The sequence below is a fragment of the Lithobates pipiens genome, unplaced genomic scaffold (genome assembly GCF_037356315.1).
Source record: "Lithobates pipiens isolate NorthernLeopardFrog02 unplaced genomic scaffold, aLitPip1_a1.2 Scaffold_10, whole genome shotgun sequence".
Lineage (NCBI taxonomy): Eukaryota > Metazoa > Chordata > Amphibia > Anura > Ranidae > Lithobates > Lithobates pipiens.
In genome coordinates this window covers 54,818,595-54,838,260 of record NW_027507686.1, presented here as the reverse complement: position 1 = coordinate 54,838,260, position 19,666 = coordinate 54,818,595, and the positions used below count along the sequence as shown (strand labels likewise).

Genomic DNA, 19,666 nt, shown 5'->3' with positions numbered 1-19,666 from the left:
CTCATTTTCCTCTGTTTTCTTTTGATTGGAAACTCCATTACCCCTTTTCCTTTACCTTTAAAGAACAGGTATTTAGATTGATCTTAACTGTTTTACCTTGGCACCCCCTTTTTATTTTATTTCTGCTTGCACCACTTAGTTGTCTATTGTCTAGTGACAACATCCTCTCTGTTACTATACAGTCCTCTCTACACCATTTGTTGGTTGTAATATGGATGTTATTTAGCTGAGTTAGTATTTCCTCAGCCCTATTCACTTATCCTGACACTTTTTCTTTTTGATTACATTACACATCATTTACTTATTTATTTTAATATATTTTATTATACTTCCTGTTGCTCCACATGCTGGCTATCTTATGTATTGTGTTGCTGTCATTACTTCCGGTGTCCCCGTTTACTCCTTTGCTTGCTACTTAGTATTCAGTATAATATTTTAAGGAGTTAACAATGGCATGTGTCAGTGTTAATTACCCCTTTATGCTGCATGAGTGGCCAGTGACAGTGTTTAATAACCCCTATATGCTGAAGCATAAAGGGGTCAATAGTGCCACATACTGCATTAGTGGCACCGGTGGCATTGTTAATTAACCCCTTTATGCTGCAGCATGAAGGGGTTGATGTGCTGCTACTGGTCACTGATGCATTAGTTACATAGTAGGTGAGGTTGAAAAGACACAAGTCCATCAAGTCCAGCCTATGTGTGTGATTATATGTCAGTATTACATTGTATATCACCAGTACGGTATTTATAAATTGGAATCATATTCCCTCTCACAGAGACGGCTTTTTAATTAGACAGTCGCCTAAGGCCTTGCTCTCACAGGGGCCTCGCAACCGCCTAATTTATCTACTGAATATCTACTGGCGTAGCGTGGGCAGCTGGTGGACCCACGCTGTCCCTAGGTCTGATGCCCCAGCCAGCCGCTGGAGTCAGGATACTGCTGACAGCGCTGCCTGCACTGAACAGGTGGGGGGGGGGGAACAATTACAGGAACCATACCCTGAATCTGTGTCCATCCAGCAGCTTGAAGCCCTGCCACCCACGGTTGACTCCCCGTTCCCTGCTGGTCAGACACAGATACAGGGTATGGTTCCTGTAATTGTTCCCTGCAGCCTCGTCTCTGTCAAAGTCTTGTGTCAGGCAGAGTCTTCTCTGCCCGACACATCACATCAAATGTTGTTGATAAAGAGAACAGGACCTGCGGGCAGAGGTAGCGGGACTTGGGAGCCCTGGAAGAAGTACATACATAGTGAGTAGAGGGCTGTGTGTGAGTGATAGAGGCGGAGTCTGGGCGGGACTACGGGACTACAATCTCCAGCAATGTCTATGGTGGAGGAGCACTTAGTATGAGGCTGGAGGTGAAAGCATGGTGTATCAATCCCACTTGCAGTGTAGGCGAGATCTGTCAGGGCTGGCTTAGCCCTTCCTTCTCTGGGCTGGCCGCTCAGCTGTCAGGTAATTGCCAGCTCTCTTCTCTCTCCGTAGTTACCAGCTGTTCCTGATGATGCTTGTCTGACCTGCCTACTTAAAGCCTTCCAGCTCACTTCACCTCTGCCTTCGCCTTGGTCACATCACTGAAACCATCTCCTGCGATTTGTTTAAAGACTGGCTTGCTGACATCCCTTCTGGCTCCTTATCCTGTTTGCTGTGCTCTACTTGGATCCCTGACTTCTGGCCTGGCTGACTACCCAATCTGGTTACTGGACTCTGGCTATGCTGGACTACGCTTTTTCCATTTACCTTTTTATTCTTATTAATAAACAAGTGTGATTTAATTGTACTTCTGTCTCAGCCTGATTCATGATTTCTGACAAGATCACATGTGTCTGGCTGGCAGGAGGAGGAGCTCAGAACACCCCAATATATAAAGCTGCAATCAGTGGTGGCTGGTATTTTGTTTGGGGGCGCAGCAAACAATGCACCCCGCCAGTCCCCCTATTCTGTACTCCTACTTCTGGACCTTTCGGCTGCTTTTGATACAGTTGACCCCCCGTCCCCAAGAATCTTTACTCCTTTGGTCTCCGTGACTGTGCTCTTCGCTGGCTCTCATCCTACCTATCCCACCCCACCTTCAGTGTCACTTGCAATTGTACTTCCTCCAGTCCTCTTGCTTTCCGTCGGGGTCCCCCAAGGTTCTGTTCTTGGACCTCTTCTATTTTCAATCTATACCTCCTCCTTGGGTCAGATGATTTGGGTGTCGTCAGCATAGAAATTCTATCTCTCCACCCCTCAGCTCACTCCATCAGTCTCCTCACACGCAGCACTAATTTACTAACAGACATATCTGTCTGGATGTCACACCACTTCCTCAAATTAAACTTGTCCAAAACTGAGCTCATAATTTCCTCCCCCACGTGCCTCTTCCCCTGACTTCTCAGTCAAGAGCAATGGCACAATCATCCACCCATTCCCACATGCCAGGGTGCTAGGTGTTATCCTGGACTCCAAACTCCTTTCAGCCCCACATCCAATCAACTTCCAAAGCTTGCCATCTCAACTTCCACAACATCTCTAAAATACATACCTTCCTAACCAATGAAAGCTCAAAGCTCCCAGTTCACTCCCTGGTTATCTCTTGCCCCAACTACTGTAACTCCAATCTCATTGGCTTGCCTTTGAATAGACTATCCCCCCTTCAGTCCATCACGAATGCTGCTGCCAGACTCATCCACCTTACAAATCGCTCAGCGTCTACTACCGCTCTCTGCCAATCCCTCCACTGGCTTCCACTCAGCCAACAAATTAAATTCAAAATACTAACAATACCTTACAAAGCCATCCAGAACTCTGCCCCCAGTTACATCACTTAGTCTTAAAATACCAACCAAATCATTATCTTCATTCCTCCCAAAACCTCCTGCCCTCTAGCTCCGTCTTCACCACCTCCCATACTCGCCTTCAGCACTTCTCCTGAGCCTCTCCCATTCCTTGGAATTCCCTTACCCAATCTGTCCAACTATTTCCAACTCCATCCACTTAAAAAAATAAAATAAAAAAACTCAGGACAAGAAGGGTCTATCGGGACAGTTGCTGTGCCTGACCATGGATATATACCCATCAAGTAGGTTGTACTGGACTATCTCGGTACTGATACACAAACAAATTTTTTATAATAAAAATATAATTTTAATACATATAAAAGAACATATACAAAAGGAGAAAAGATAAAATTCAACCACAGACAACTACTAATGGGGTCACCCGAAAGAACTGTTGATGTGGGGTATAGACAAATGGATCCTCTACTAGTTTAGTGGATTAAAACCGCTTCTTCAGCAGGAACTATCTATAAAACAGAAAATACTATAAAATATACAGCAATTACCGTATTCATCAGCGTATAACACGCACCTTTTTCCCCCTTAAAATCAGGGGAGAATTGTGGGTGCGTGTTATACGCCAATCTCAGCTGATTGTGATGAGAGGAGCGAGCGGAGCCGAGATAAACAAAGCCAAGTGTACTTCAGCTAGATTCGGCTCCTCTTGCAGTCCCAACCATCTCCACTGATTGCGAGAGGAAAGGAGCGAGCGGAGCCAGGATACACAAAACCGAGTGTACTTCGGCAAGACTCTGCTCCTCTCGCAGTCCCACCCCTGACTGTGAGCAGAGCAGAGTCTAGCCGAAGTACACTGGGCTTTGTGTATGTCAGCGGCGATCACTCCTCTCCTCTCGCAATCAGTGGAGAAGGGCGGGACTGCGAGAGGAGCCGAGTATAGCCGAAGTACACTCGGCTTTGTGTATGTCGGCGGCGCACGCTCCTCTCCTTCGGTCAGCATATTTGCTTGCACATGATTTGATGGTAGTAATCAGCAGAGCTTCCCCTCAGATCTAGAGCAACTGCACAGTATATTTACCTTTAATACATAAGCTCCATTGCCACATTTGATATTACAAGCTTTATTGGAATCAGTTCCACAAAGTGTCTATCCAGCTACTAAAAGTGAGAGAATTCTGAATACTAGGACATTTGTTTGCATAGCGGCTTTCTTTTAGATTATAGGTTTAACCTGCCCGGGGGCATTGTGCTGCTAGTTGCTGGGGATTGTATAGGATATTGGCTTCTGTGCTCTGATATTTTATTTAAGTAACATGTATTTGGCACCTGTCACGTACCTGGTCCGAAGCTTACGTGCCGAGATGGCTTTCCTAGTGGCTCTGACCACCTCTGAACATGGTTACAGGGTGTGCAAGGCAGAAATTAGCATGGGTGCCAGGAGAAGGGTTATTAATAGTTGCCTGTAGAGTTGGTCAGCACGGACCGTATCTAGGCAGCAGACAGGACTCTGAGAGATACCCAAAGACAGTCCATAGGTGGTAGTCTGTACACCCTGATAAGATGATGCAGGGCAGGACCCATATGGCAGATCTGGAAGGCTGCAGGCATCATCCCAATGTTGTTCAATCCAACAGAGCGCTTTAATTTAAAAGCAATGCTAGTGCTGTGTGGGCTACATCACTGAAGCATCTTCCATTTGTGTACTCTACTTTCAATTTTAAACAGATGATTTCTAAAAACAAAAAAATATTAAAAATGGCTAAATAGCCACCGGATTGCTTTTACAAGCAGCGGCTCTCCCATCCCACAAGGGAACCTGGAACTGAAATTCTGCCAGCTGACTACAGCGGATTAGGGACCGGAATGGCCCCGATCATCTGCATGGTCTGGTTCTCAATCCTGTCCTCAAGTACCCCCAACAGGCCATGTTTGCAGGTTTTCCTTTATCTTGCACAGGTGCTTTAACTCAGTCAATGGCTTGGATTTTTGGGCAGCTATTTTATCCAAGAGAAACTGGGCGGCACAGTGGTGTAGTAAAAAGTGTCGCTGGTTCGAATCCCAACCACGACACTACCTGCCTGGAGTTTGCATGTTCTCCCTGTGCCTGCGTGGGTTTCCTCCAGGTACTCCGGTTTCCTCCCACACTCTAAAGGCATGCAGGTAGGTTAATTGGCTTCTGTCCAAAAAATTGGCCCTAGTATATGAATGGGACCTTGGATTGTGGGCTCCTTGAGGATAGGGCCCGATGTGAGTGTGCAATGTACAGGTATAGGGACAATTGTAGACACTCACTCAGGTTGAGTGTCTACAATCTACAAAAACGATGGACTGGTGTCTTTATTCAACCTTACTATGTAAATTCCCAAAACATGGCCTGTTGAGTGTACTTGAGGACAGGGTTGAAAACTGGTCTAAAAGTCCAAGGTCTAAGAAGTGATGATTTTGATATGATCCAAAGCTTTTAAAAAGGCAGTAAGAGATCTGTGATTTAATACAGTGGTCATCAACCCTGCCCTCAGGACCCACTAACAGGCCAGGTTTGCAAAAGAACTGAAATACATCACAGGTAATATCATTTGCTGCTCAGTGATTGCAGTATTCTAGTCTGCATCTCCCCAAGGTAATACATAAAACCTGGACTGTTAGTGGGCCCTGAGGACAGGGTTAATGACCACTGATCTAATAGACCCCAGACATCTCAGTAAAGAGGGTCTGTCACTGCCCATTACTATCACAGGAGATGTTTAAAGAGAAAACATGAAAAATAAAATAAATAATAAAAAAAGTTTTTAAAGTGCACAGATTAAAAAAAAAAGAAAAAAAAAAAAGAAATTCCATCTATGGCCAAACTCAGGTTGGCCATACAGGTATACATTTCTTTCAGTCTGTAAGCTTAGCAAAAAGGATCTTACAGTTTTGCACTTCCATACCAACAGTGTGTTGCCAGTTGCAAGACTACCCAATCAGTGCTTGCATCTGCTTGCATGCAGGTGTTTTTTGGCCATCAATTTTCCACCTGGCTCCTTCAAAAAAATAAAATAAAAAATAAAATAAAAAAAACAGTCGATGGAAGAATCAACTTTTGTTTTCAATCTGCTGCTGACAGGGCTAGATTTGTTGTGCATACGATCAGCATATTAATACAGTCAGTTACATACAGATTTACTTCAAATAAATGTGAAGTGGTGAGACAAATACTCATACTCACACAAGCCCAATAACTGTTGATAACATTGGATGTTTATTAAAACCAATCCAGTAAGATACATTTCCAAGTTATACAATATTCACCATGACAACATACAAGTACACGTGACTTAAAGCAATTAACCGTTCAGGTGCTGGGTGACCTAGAGAGGATAGCAAAAAGACAATGAAGCCTTTTATTTAAAATAATTATTAGGATTATCAACAGTATTTTTAAGACGATTGTATCAGGCACCCAGTTTCTGAGAATAAGGAGTTGTTTTAATTATTTAATGCAAAGAAATGTTACACCGATAAAGCACATAAAAAAAATGTGGCACATGTAAAAAGGTACAAAACGAATGTGTTTAAAAAATAAAATTAAAAAGAGCTGCCTTTAAAATGAGCAGGTACAAAAATTAAGGACATTCCCACGCATGTTTTCTTTAAATGAAACACTCCAGTTGAAAAGAAGATGATTTGCAAAAATACTAATTTTTAACTCGACCTGAACCACACAAGTACAATTGGTACTTTATTGTACTAGGAACCAGTTCTACATCAAAGCTGATCATTGTGACAATTCTGTTGTCGTAGTAGGGAATCAAGGGCTTAGATTTACTAGAAGCATTGGAATTATTCAGCGATTTCTCCAGATATTTTTGTAGATTGTTTAACCACTTGCCTGCCAGGCACTTACACCCCCTTCCTGCCCAGGCCATTTTTCAGCTTTCAGAAATTTTTTTTTTACTTTTTCTTGTCAGTAAATTTTGTAACCAAGTCATTTTTCGCCTTCACTGATGTGCGCTGATGAGGCGGCTCTGATAGGCTGAACTGGTGGGCATTGTTGAGGTGGCACTAATATGCCGCACTGATGGGCACTAATAGGCAGCACGAGGTGAGCACAGATAGGAGTTACTGATGGGCATTGATCGACAGCAGTGAAGGACATTGGTGGGCACTGTTTTACTATACTGTAATCAGGGCACTGATAATCAGTGCCCTGATTACATTCCTACATGTCCCCCTGCGTGGCCATGCCGCTGATCAGCTCTCCTCGCCACACACTGTCAGTGTGAGGCGAGGAGCGCGATTATAGGCACTTTCTTGTTTATATGTGACCGGCTGTGATTGGACACAGCCGATCACATGGTTAAGGCTCTTGACAGAGATCGGGGTCGCGCCATGTCCTAGCAACACGGCGCGGCTGCCATTGCCTTGCTGTGGGCATGCAACAGCAGCCGTTCTGGGTCACAGTCATATGATGTCATCCCAGAACAAGAGCCGCACCACCCCGCCGTCACTTGATGGTGGGCGGGCGGCAACCAGTTAAAAGTGTAGTGCAATCACAAAGAAATGGAAATGCACTTAAAAGGTTATCTTGCTAATTACTAGCACAAGTCCACTTGTACTCTTAATGGAGATATCAAAATCTTGGTAGACTCCTGATGTATTTTCCCCCTCCAGCCCCTGATCATGGACAGAGTCCTCGATATGCTGCCGGACTACTAAGCCTGTGAACTGTGCAGTGCTGAGCTCTTAAAAATTCAATTGGCACAGTAAAGATCCTATTCATCCCCCATTGTTCTCATCACCATCTCCAATTCAACAGTACTGGGATCAGAGGTGCCAGGTGAAGCTGGATAACAAGAGGGAGCTGGCTCTAAAGAAACTTGGCTGCCAGGAAGGCTCCGTACACACTAGTGCGACTTCGAAGTTGTACAATTTCAGGTGCGACTTCGGAGCGCAACTTTGATGCGACTTTAAACTCTGGATCACAGAGGCATCAAAAGTCACTGCTACTTTAAGTTACATTGATTTGAGCGCACGGTGCCATTGAAAAGAATGGGCTGCAACTTGTCATGCGACTTTAATGTCCAAGGTCACACAAGTGTAAATGGAGCTTAAAACTGCTAAGAATAATGACTGGCCAAAAGCCTAAAGCTGGCCATAGATGAATAGAATTTCAAAAAGAAAATTCTTAGGAAAAAAAAACATTTGTATGAATATTTTCAGAACATTCATTTGTCATTCGAAAGATTTGGTTTGCTTTTAACATTTAATTCTGGAATGAATAAACAGAACAAAAAACACATACACTGTTCAATCAAGAACATCCTGCTCCCTCAAATTTTCTCACTGCAGTCGAAAAAGAATGTCTCTTTAACCTGCTAATGATTAGAAAAATGAACAAACTTTCTCAAAACCTTTTCTTCCCAAGAATTTTCATTCGACATTATACCCATCTATGTCCAGCTTTAGTGAGATCAGTATGTATGCGCTAATGGATAACTCCTGTGCTACCAAGAACTCTCAAATTATAAAACAACCAAATAATGCTCTGTGGGTTGCTGCATGCACAAAATCACGCAATTCATAAATAAAATATAATTAATGTGTGCTTTAGTGGTGCATCGAAATAAAAATTCTGGTGCTGAAACCTAAAATTCATGATGCACTTGACCGAAATCCAAACCAAAATTGATGGGTTTTAAAAAAATATATATATTTTTTTAAATATTTGTGTTATATTAGACTTTTTAATTAATATCATGAATTTAAATGAATATGAATTTGTCGGCCATTAACTGAATCTTTTAAAGCAGTGTTAAAAATACTTCTTGCAAAAATGCACCTCCCCATTGAAACACAGCAAGAAAGCATCAAAAATGCACCCGTGTTGTGCTTTTGATGCATTTGAGTCTCATGAAAAACACACCATAAGCACAGTAAAATCACGGGCATTTTTGGCAGCCATTATCAGCCCCTTTTTTTCATTCAGCACAACCCTGAAAACCCTATCTTCAGACGATAATTTTCAGCGACCGAAAGTTTGGCGCTTTCCTAGTGTGCTGTGCTACCAATCTTGTATGATATTTCACATTTAGAAACCGCTAAATACCAACGTAGAAATAATAATAGTGTCCTTCATACAAATCCAGTTCTAGAAAAATGGCCTAGTGCAAAAAGCACAGCCGGTATCCCTGGGGATGTTTGAATAAGATAGACCATTCCGTAGATCAAATATAACACAGTAATTTATTCATAGTACATCTTAAATACATATATATTTAAAAAGTGTTGGTGGCACTGAAGGGGTGGCACCCCAGGGGTACCGGCTGTGCTTTTTGCACTAGGCCACTTTTCTAGAATGGTTTCATTGGGATGTGATTGACCAGCCATATGTTGACCGCCACCCTGCATGAAATACACTGGTTTTGATTTCATAAATCTTAATTTGTGTCTCAAACACCTCTTCCTGATCATCACTGTGCTTTAAGTGGCCTCACCTTATTGGTGTGATTTACAACGCATGTAAAATCACCACCAGCTTGGGTTTCTCCAGTTAGTATCATGTACCAGGGTCCTCTGAACTTGCAGTCTGCGATCCCTCAGGCTCCACCCTACGTGTTATAGCACGTACCACGGGACTTCAATTTTTAAGAAATTGTAGAGGAACATTCCCGAAGGAGGCACTTCTATCTTCTTCAGAGGATGTACTTTGGTGTCTTGTATAGAAATGTGAACCACAAGAATGATGCCTCTGGACGCCTGCTGGCAAGCATCCTACTACCCTGGTGGAACACCTGACAGGATATGAGCACCCTAGTGAGTGGGAGGGCACACTACAGGTTCACGGAGGACCCTGGTACATGATACTAACTGGAGAGAACCAAGCTGGATATATTTTTACATGCATTGTAAATCACACCAATAAGGTGAGGGCTTTGGGAGCACAGTAGCGATCAGGAAGAGGCGCTTTGGACGCGAATGAAGATATTTGGATTTGAATCTTACAGTACTCAGTTTTGAGGAACTGTCACTTTTTAACCACTTCGCATCCAGGCCAATTCTGACATTTCTCTCCTACATGTAAAATTCCTAATTTGTTTGCTAGAAAGTTACATAGAATCCCCAAACATTATATATGTTTTTTTAGCAAAGACCCTAGAGAATACAATGGCGGTCGTTGCACGGTATTTGCGCAGCAATTTTTCGAACACTTTTTTTCAGAAATGCTTAAAAAAAAAAAAAAAAAAAAAAAAAAAAAACAGTAAAGTTAGCCCAATTTTTTTGCATAATGTGAAAGAGCAAGATACGCCGAGTAAATAGATACCCAACATGTCACGCTTCAAAATTGCACGCGCTCGTGGAATGGCGCCAAACTTTGGTATTTAAAAATTCCCATAGGCGACGCTTTAAATTTTTTTACTGGTTACATGTTTTGGGTTAGAGGAGGTCTAGAGCTAGAATTATTGTTCTCGCTCTAACATTCGCGGCCAAACCTCACATGTGTGGTTTGAACACAGTTTCATATGTGGGCGGGACTTACGTATGCGTTCGCTTCTGCGTACGAGCTCACGGGGACAGGAGCGCTTTACATTTTTATTTTTTATTGTTAATTTTATTTTTTTAGACACTTTAAAAAAAAAATGATTACTTTTATTCCTATTACAAGGAATGTAAACATCCCTTGTAATAGGAATATGGCATGATCGGACATATTTACAGTGAGATATGGGGTCAATAACCTCTAGGCTGGGAAGCCTAAAATAAAAAAATAAAAAACACCATCCTGGCTTCCTAGCCAAATCGGCGCCGTTAATTTGAATGCAGAGGCCGGGCGTGACGTCATAACATCGCGCCCGGCCTCCGAACGATCATAGAGACTCCTGAGACGATCTGGTCCGCCGGAAATCTCTATGGTAATTTCCGGGGCCGGCGGGTCCTGTGACCGACTCACCGATGGAAGCGGTGAGTCGGTACAAGCACCGGAGGGCGGCGGGAGGGGGCATCCCCTCCCGCAAGAACGATCAAGCGGCGGAACAGCCGCTATGATTGTTCTTATGGTGCAGGGAATCGCTGGCTGAAAACGCCGATATCTGAATGTCTGTGGCCTCAGGCATCATTCAGATATAACCACCGAAAGCCCATGACATCAATAGACGTAGTATGGGCGCCAAGTGGTTAAAGAACCCATATAGTGTAACACTGAGTGTTTAGGAGGGACACTATTATTATTAGTTCAGTATTTGGAGGTTTTGTATGTTATTTCAAATTTATAATTTTGAGATTGGTAGAGCAGCACACAATTAGATTTTATTTAGTGAGATCAGTGTTAATATGGCAACCTCTTTCCCACCCATTCAGTCCTTGGAGGCACTGCAATTCCAAAACCGACTATAGACATGCCAACGTCTTTAGATGTTCCAAGAAAGCCATCAGAAAGCAGGCAGTCTTATAAACAAGTAAACTTGTCTTGCTTGATCATACGTGCTTATATGAGCGGAGCAAGGAGGAGAGAATGTGGACATATAACTCTTTCAGCAAAAAGGATAGCAATTGCGTAAAGCTTTTTAAATATATCCAAATTAATCTTTGCCTTGCCAGCCTCACCCAAGAGTAGATATCTGCTGCAAGGGAAAGGACATGATATCATCATCTGTTAACGACCAGCAAGACATTTCACTGCAAAAGAGTCACAGTTCCATCAAAGATTTTCTGCTTTAATTTTTGAGTGAAATTGTGCAAAGCAGAACTCACAATTTATTTAAAACATCCGCATGTTAAAGTCCGCCTTTCAATGGATAACTAAATATTTCAGTCATTCCTATTAATATTCCAATGGTAGACAACTTTCGCTCACTCCCAAGCATCTTCCAACCCTTTGAAAGAAACCGAAGGGCTCTGATCAGTATTCATTAAATGGTCCAATCCCTAACCAGAGTCTTTTTAAGATTCATCATCCAACTACATGCCTAGGTGTTTCCAGAGGCAAGCCAACCTTCCAGGCTCACCCATAGATACCAGCCATTACAAGGGAGTTTGACTTCCCTTTAAGGTTACTAGCATACTAGCTCACAATGAAAAAAATGCTTACCTTAGAACGAGGCATCGGCAGCTGATCCCCGGTCAACATCGAGGAAGCTGACATTTCACCTCGGCGTGTCTTCAGGCTTCGCGACACCAGCGCTGTGAGTGGCCAGAGCCGCAACGTCGTCATTCCCGCACAGGCGGGAGACTTCTTTTCAGCGTCTGCTGGACCTTCACAGCGTATGCGCCGCTGACGTCAGCAGCTGCATGCAAACTGAATATCTCCTAAACCTTACAGGTTCAGGAGATATGAATTTTAGCTACAGGTAAGCTTTATTATAGCCTTACCTGTAGGTAATAATATAAAAAAGGGGTATATAACTCCCCAGCTGCAGCTACTCACCTTCTCTTAAAGCGGACCTTCAGTAATTTTTGTCAATTTTCCATCTATTAAATATTCTGCCCTTGTTTTAAATTTGGATAGTAAAACATTTTTTTGTTCTGCCAGTAAATACCTTATACAGCCAACTTCCTGTTTGTCTGGTCATTAGCCTAGGCTTATGACATCATGCAAAGCTCTCTCTCTCTCATGAGTTTGCCATGAAGGGAGGGGGGATGACTCATAAGAGAGCCAATGAATGCAGAGCTGGAGGCGTGCTTGTGTGTAAATCCAGGAAGCAAAAAGGCAGCAGCTTCAGCTCCCCAAAGTTAAAATGGCTTCAGCCAGACTTGGTAGAAGGAGATTTCTGCAGCATATTTGGCAAGTACAGAATCACAGTATATATATATATAAAATAATACTCAAAGAGTTGTTTCTCTCTGGTGCTTCGTTCCTCTGTTATCAGCATGGGTCACTTCTGAGAAGTTTTCCTGACACACAAGATTAATTTGTGATGGGGGTGAGAGAGCACAGCACACAGCGTGTCCATTGAGGACAGCTCTGTAGCTTTCCTTCATTCCTGTGCCATCTCAGAAGGGGGTGGTGCGCCCCTTTCCTCCAATCAGCTCACAAACTAACTGCAGCCCTCCACTCCCTCCTCTATGACACTGACAAATGTAGAAGGATTTTATATTACAATTCTGCACATTTTAAAAGATGTAGAGAAGCAGATGTACTGAAGATAAGTAAAAGTTGTGTAGGGGGATGTTTCATCTCTGTGTATCATCTGAGGTTATTCACTTCACTGGGTATATGTGAGAGTTTACATCCACTTTAAGAGAAGGTGAGCTGTAGAGTGCAGCAGTTAAGCGAGTCTATTGCTGTACAGTGCATTGGCAAAGCACATATTTGCGTTGAGTAATACTGCAGCTTGATCAACCAGAACTTTGGAGGAAAACACTTTTTCAATAATGGGATTACATCTTTTACCAATAAGCATGTTAAAATGGAGTAAGACATGAAAAGAAAGGCCTGATTATCACAAATTTAAGTAGAACTAAAAGGCAAAACTTTTTTTTTCATCAATTATATTTTAAAGTGCCCTACTCACATCCCTAGATAACAAGGAGGTATGTTAGAAACAGCAGCATATTAATTGATGACTTTCCACTCACAGGTAGCAGAAAAATGAATATATTTGCAAATCATCATACCAAGTGCAAACATTTTTTTTGACCAATCCCGGATACCCCCCCAAAATTCCCAGATTTCAGTTTTAAATATAATGCACAATTCAGACCAAAAGCAAGAAAACTTGTATGTGATCTGGTTTGGTATATTTTGCTGTCACTTATCTTGGATGTATTTGCAGACAAATGGGCTCCAGGTTTTGCCTCTATGCTCTAGTCACAGCCACTACTCTACACTGTCAGACTGGAAAGCTGCTGTTTAGGGATCAGTGAAGGAACGAACCCACCCCAAATAGCCTTCAATTTTTAATGTTGTGTAGACATTTTCTTTGAGGGCTTTTTATATACTGCTTCTGGATTGTGTTGCTGCAAATCTCACAGTTGCCACTCGCCCATGTCTAGGCTTTGTGACAAGGGATTAATATTATTTACTACAACAGTCTCAGTTAAAGCTGGACCCCAAAGAAGACAAAATGTATGCATGAATATTTTCAAAAAAAGTAATTAAGTGCATTTTCAATAGCAGCAAGAAAAATGACCTGAATTTGTTTTGGCTCTCCCAATCACTGTACAGCCAAGCTCAGACTGGGAGAAAGAAGCATTACAAGGAGCAGATCAGTTATGCTGCGGTGCTCTCGTGCCAAAGAATGAATAAGCAGACAAGAGAGGAGAAGTGAGGTGGGGTCCAGTCTGCTGCTTCTCATTCACTGTCCAGTCACAGGCTTGTGCCATGGACAAGACCAAGTAATTAATTGCAGTAGAAAAAAAAAAAAATCACGTACCCGGGCTGGATGTGTAGGGAGGTTGTGTAGATCTCAGGAGTAAATGCAGAGAAATGCAAAGCCCTCGGCAGGTAAAAATACACTTTTAATCTGTGTAATTAACCTTCCTAATGGAGCTCAGCTTTAAATGCAACAGTTATAAAATAGCAGTGCAATGTCCCAATTATTCAGCATGACTGTTGGCCCCTGTGAAACATGTGGGAACAGAGGTTAGCTTTCACTTATTACAAAGCTTGCCTTAAAGTGGTTATAAAGCCTGAACATTTGTTTACCTTAATGAATTCTTTCCTTTAAAGGATAAGTTGTAGCAATGCAGTATAGGGAACGTTACCGGTTCTACCCTACAAATTTGAGGAACATGAAACATGGTGAATTTAGCCTTGAGGCCAGGGTCACACCTTCGATGGATGCGGCTCACAGCAGGGGTCCGGTGCGTTCCTGTTCTTCATTTTAGGGATGAATCAGGTCCGAATTTTTGCCTGAATTCGACCCTCAAGCAGAGCTCCCCGACGGACATATGTGAACCGGCTCCATAGAGAGCCGGTCACAATCTCCTGTCATACGAATTGGATGCAGGGAAATCCACATCCATTTCGCATTAGGTTTGAACCCAGCCTTAAGGTCAAAATTTTATTTTTTTTATTTTTTAAGGTATTAGTATCCTCTCTTAACCCCCCTTTACTCTTACCCAAGCTCTCATTTAATCCAGTGCTGTGCACGTCTGCAGATCTTCCCTCTACTCACTTCCCGGTCTTACAGGCTTTGCAAAGGCAGCGGGAGCTATTGGCTCTTATTGCTGTAATCAAAGCCAGCGGCAATGGAGCGCGGGTCAAAGCAAAGTCCAGCTGTCTGTGGCAATAGCTACAGATAGTGAGGCTCGCTTCCTATGGGGGCACTCGCCAGAGAGTAGGAGCCTTGAGTACCAAAGAAGAGGAGGCATTTACAACCACTTTAAGTCAACGATTAGCAGAGATGATAAATAGCTGAGCCATAGTTCAATTAAGTCTTCAGAGCAGCGCAGCCCCCAAAAAACGTATTAAGAAATTATTAGTTATAGAAATTATTAATCAAAACTGTAGGCTGGCGATTTGCAACACTGGTTTGCCCAAAGTGTAATAAAATGAAACAGATCTAGGTTCTAATCATGCATGCCAGTGGCACTGGCTCTGTGAGCTAAACCAGGATTGCTAGATTCCTTATTTTGCTGAACTAGCAAGTAGAAAAGTTTGATGGGTATTAAAACTTTAATCCTGACACCTGTCTTCTTTTGATATCACAGTGTCCAAGACAGACTTTTGGCAACACTGGTAGATAAGGTCTTTTGATAGGGAGAATTATTCTGTGAAGAGCCTTTCATTTGTACATCCAAGGTATCGAGGACAGCAAGTTTAATCTGCTAACTTTGTGTATGGGATTTTTGGTACACATATTAAAGCTTTAAAAGAACTGAAATAAAGACATACAAAATAAAAGCCTTTCCACCATCTAACTCTAGGGTCGAGACGGCTGTATATTATACATTCCCTGTACCCTTTTTAATTACTGGGTCATTCCTCCAATATGAGATGCTTAATAAGTACCATAAAAAACATTAATTACACCAATGAAAGATACAAAAAGTAAAGATAAGACTGTACAGGACCAGTTTACATGATATTAATTTGCCACATTATGACTACTGCAGTGCTTCTTAAATTATTATTATTGACCTAACACCAGCAGTACCATGGTTTTTCATCGGGCATATTAAAATATTTATTTATCCAAAACTGATGATTCCGCCATAGGTGGATGTTGCTGGGCTGAATTGGCGACTTCAAGCAGGAAGATCTCAACACCAGAGTTCCTGCCTCTGTCCCATCACATCAGGAGAAGTTCGGAATTCCTGATGCTTTCTCTGTAATAAAATAAATAGAATATCTCTACACAGAGAATGAGAGACGCTTACAATTGCTATGACAGGTGTGTGGGGCTAAGAATCCAAGAGATCTTTAGAAACGTGAGAAAGCTGAAAGCTATTCAAGCTGCCAGCATATCCCCTAAACAAGAATATCAGTTTTGCATGGTGTAAGCCTTTAACACTTAAACCACCTCTCTAATTTGATACGGACAAGGTAGAGAAAGTAATTTTCCAGGCAAAAAGTTTAAATACAAAGTTAAAAAAAACATATGCTTACATTTACCCACCAAGGTAAAAGGATCTGTAATATGTTAAGGCTGAATTCCAGTATAAGACTCATTATAATACAAGGTTTCCTACCCTATTAACAGCTACAATGCCCCCAAAGTTTGTAAACTAGTCAATGCAGAGATGAAAAATCATCACATTTACGTGCCATAATGTCATCAGCAGTACTCTATTTTCCTTAGTCACATTGAGGAGGGATCTGTGAGGTACCCTACATCACATCACTTAGCCAACTGCTCCCACTCCCTCCACAGCCCATCGCTCCAGTGCTGCTCCCACTCCCTCCACAGCCCATCGCTCCAGTGCTGCTCCCACTCCCTCCACAGCCCATCGCTCCAGTGCTGCTCCCACTCCCTCCACAGCCCATCGCTCCAGTGAGTGCTGGAGAGGCAAAAACGGAGAGCCAGTGACTGACAGTCACCAGATCTCTGCTCACTTAGGGCCGAGAACTAATCGATCAGTGGTCTTTGATTGCTCACTTCTCTGTGTAGAGGCGACAGGGGACAGATGCAGCATTGGCGTGACGTACAAGTATGAATATTTAAGAATCCCACATTTCTTTAAAAAGATAATTTCACTTTTCTAAAAAAAATAAAAATAAATAAAAAATAAAAATAAAAAAATAATTTTTTCCAGGTAAAAAAGAAATGTGCATCAGTTGTAGCCTTTGTAGCTGTCTGCCCATACCTCAAACAGGCAGGCAGTTACTGAATGACAGGAAAAATGAACTACTAGAGCACTCACACGGTCCATGGTAGTTCATTGAGAACTACAAGCCGTCAGCTGCAAAGGTTGTTGGTACTTTTTCATTCACAGAATCCCCACTGTCACAATTAGAAGGGGAATCAGGGAGAGGCTTCAGGAGCAGAACCATGTTACATGTTCCACCCCAAAAATGGGTGGAATATGTAGCATGTTCCCAAAAGGTGAACTTATTATTTAATGCCATTCTTGTGATATGCACTAGGCAGTGAGATCACTCTTCCTCTTCCTAGTTCAGTATTACTTTCTCCTGCTTACTGGACAGTGATGTATGAATTCACTGTCTAATGAGGCGACTGGAGGATAGGTACCATACTGAGCTGAACTGCTGAAACAGGATGATTACTTGCTTACGAAGAACCTGCTTGGGTCATATATGCATATGAATTTCAACTGTGTATTTAGTGGTTTGCCTGAAGTTTTGCAAAAGGTATTCATCATATTTTATTCTATGCGTGCCCAGTTTTGAACATTCCGTACCCAAAGAAAGGTATTCAAATTTGCTACAATTCAGATATGATGCTTATGTGGACCTCATAAATAATGAAATGGCTAACAAAATACCAAAATGTAAATATGATGTAATGCCTGCTTAGTTCAAAAACAAATATTGTTCCAACCTGCCTTAAATGTGGCAAAAGCTAGGAAAAAAAAAAAAGGTGGACACCTTACAGTAAACAAGTCAAACTGGACGATTCAAAATGAGCATATGACAAAAGCCTGTATAAGCCAAGATTGCCATCTAGAAACACTACATTTCAAAATGATGTGTAGATCTATAGATACGGGCATCTGAAGGTATACACAAATATTGACTTTGTATAAAAGTCACGCTCGGCTCCAGCCTCTCCATTATAGTTAACCAATAGACAGTTTAAGGAGATGGAAAGGACTGGAGTCAAGCCAAATTTTTACAGATCTGCATCTCTGAATGCATTACTCATTTTGGCATGTGGATTTACCAGAAAATAACCAAAGTTTGCCAACTTTACATATCCAACATCATCCAATGCAGGAAGCATCTTTACCAAAAACGAATCTGTAGAAAAATCATGACCTATCATCAAACCGTTAATAAGACCCAACAGCCATCTGTGTGCAGTTCACATGTGGCTTAGAGCTTGCATAGAGGGGGCTGACATTAACCGTTTGTAGAGGGTGTGGGTAGCATGCGTACAGACAGGTGGCCGACTAGTCGGATGTCAAGAGATTGTCACAGGCTTTTCTTCTGGTTCTGAAGATGGCCGAGACTGGAAGCTGAGGACTTTGAATTTAGCGGAGTTTCAGATCATCCCCGCTTCCAAGCCCCGCATTGGGGTCCTGCTGTCGCCGAGCCTACACCAAAGAGAAATTCTGTTTAAAGTTAACATAGCATTGTAGGTGTGAAAGCTGAGATTTGCAGAATATAAACAGTACAGAAATGGGGGAAAGAATTCTTAGTAATGGATAGGAAAAGTACATTGAATTTTCAGTGGGTACATATTTTGAGTTATTACTGAAGTGTTCCCCTAGTTATTAATCGGAATTTCACATTATTGGTTTTCCATATTTTTCTTATTGCATCAAATATTAACATACATATGTAGATAAGTCACTAAAGGGAATTCCGTACTGAAATCAATTATCCTCAAATAGCTCAAAAACTTTACGCTAGGATATCATTCACAAATACAGTTATACAAATAACAAGGGTTATTACGATGACTTGGTGGTGGAAATTAGGCTGTGCCCCTAGGATGATTCCACAAAGAAATGTGTATTGTACAGGAGACGAAGATAAAAACTGTTGTCTGTATAGTAATGTGCAGTGCATGACAGTATACTTACTAATGTTTGATGTACCTCTGGTTCTATTTTGCTCTGAAATTTGTGTGCCCAATACAAAAAATTTGGTTCAAGAAAAAAAAAAAAAAGGCCAGCATCTGTTTGATCCAAAAGGCTATCTAGTTTACAGACTGATCTTTCAAAGCCCCATTAATTTACCTCTTACAGCTCAACCAGGTACCTCTATGCCGTTACAAAAAGTCACAGAGAGTTCACGTATTAAATGCTGCCCGGGTGTGTATCCCTGACCTTTGGAGGTAAACTTCTCCAACCCTCATGGTACCTGGATATCATGGACAGCATATGCCTACACTTCTCAGTATTCTGATGTCATGATAGACAACCCCCTCTGGTTCTTGATCCCTCACCTTTGCATGTTGCCATCCCTGTGGGGCCCCGATATGTAGGACCTCCTTCATAGACCTACTACAGAGTCCATCATATCTATGGGCATATCTTCAGGTTCATTCGTGTTTGACTAGGACACAATCATTCGGGACAATACTATGTATATACATTGGAACACTTTTTCTGTTTGTTTTTCTATAATGATTTTAACATGATTATATAATAAAATTCTATTTTTACTATATTGAGTGCTCGTTTTCATTTGGGTCTACTGGTGGCTACAGTCCATATTCATCCTTGTTTTTTTTCTGTTTATATTCTAGCCTCAGCTTGTTCAATTAGGCTTTGGCAATAAAATCTGGACGCTTATTGGTTTTCTATACAGAAATGTACCATATTTTGCACTGTCCAGC

The 19,666-nt window shown here is 41.9% G+C and overlaps 1 protein-coding gene across 4 annotated transcripts in view; it reads right to left on the bottom strand.

The window, feature by feature from the left end:
• Nucleotides 1–5,998: 5,998 nt before the first annotated feature.
• The window catches only part of CBFB (core-binding factor subunit beta), a 66,656-nt gene continuing 52,988 nt past the window's right edge, over nucleotides 5,999–19,666 (bottom strand). For 2 of the 4 annotated variants that reach the window (XM_077455129.1, XM_077455133.1), the window contains exon 6: nucleotides 5,999–18,434. Coding sequence is in view for 2 of the 4 variants with exons in the window: in XM_077455133.1 (XP_077311259.1) it covers nucleotides 18,417–18,434 (18 nt within the window). In the remaining 2 variants the exon portion in view is untranslated. The remainder of the gene's footprint in view (nucleotides 18,435–19,666) is intronic. The other 2 variants (XM_077455122.1, XM_077455114.1) reach the window with 1 other exon arrangement.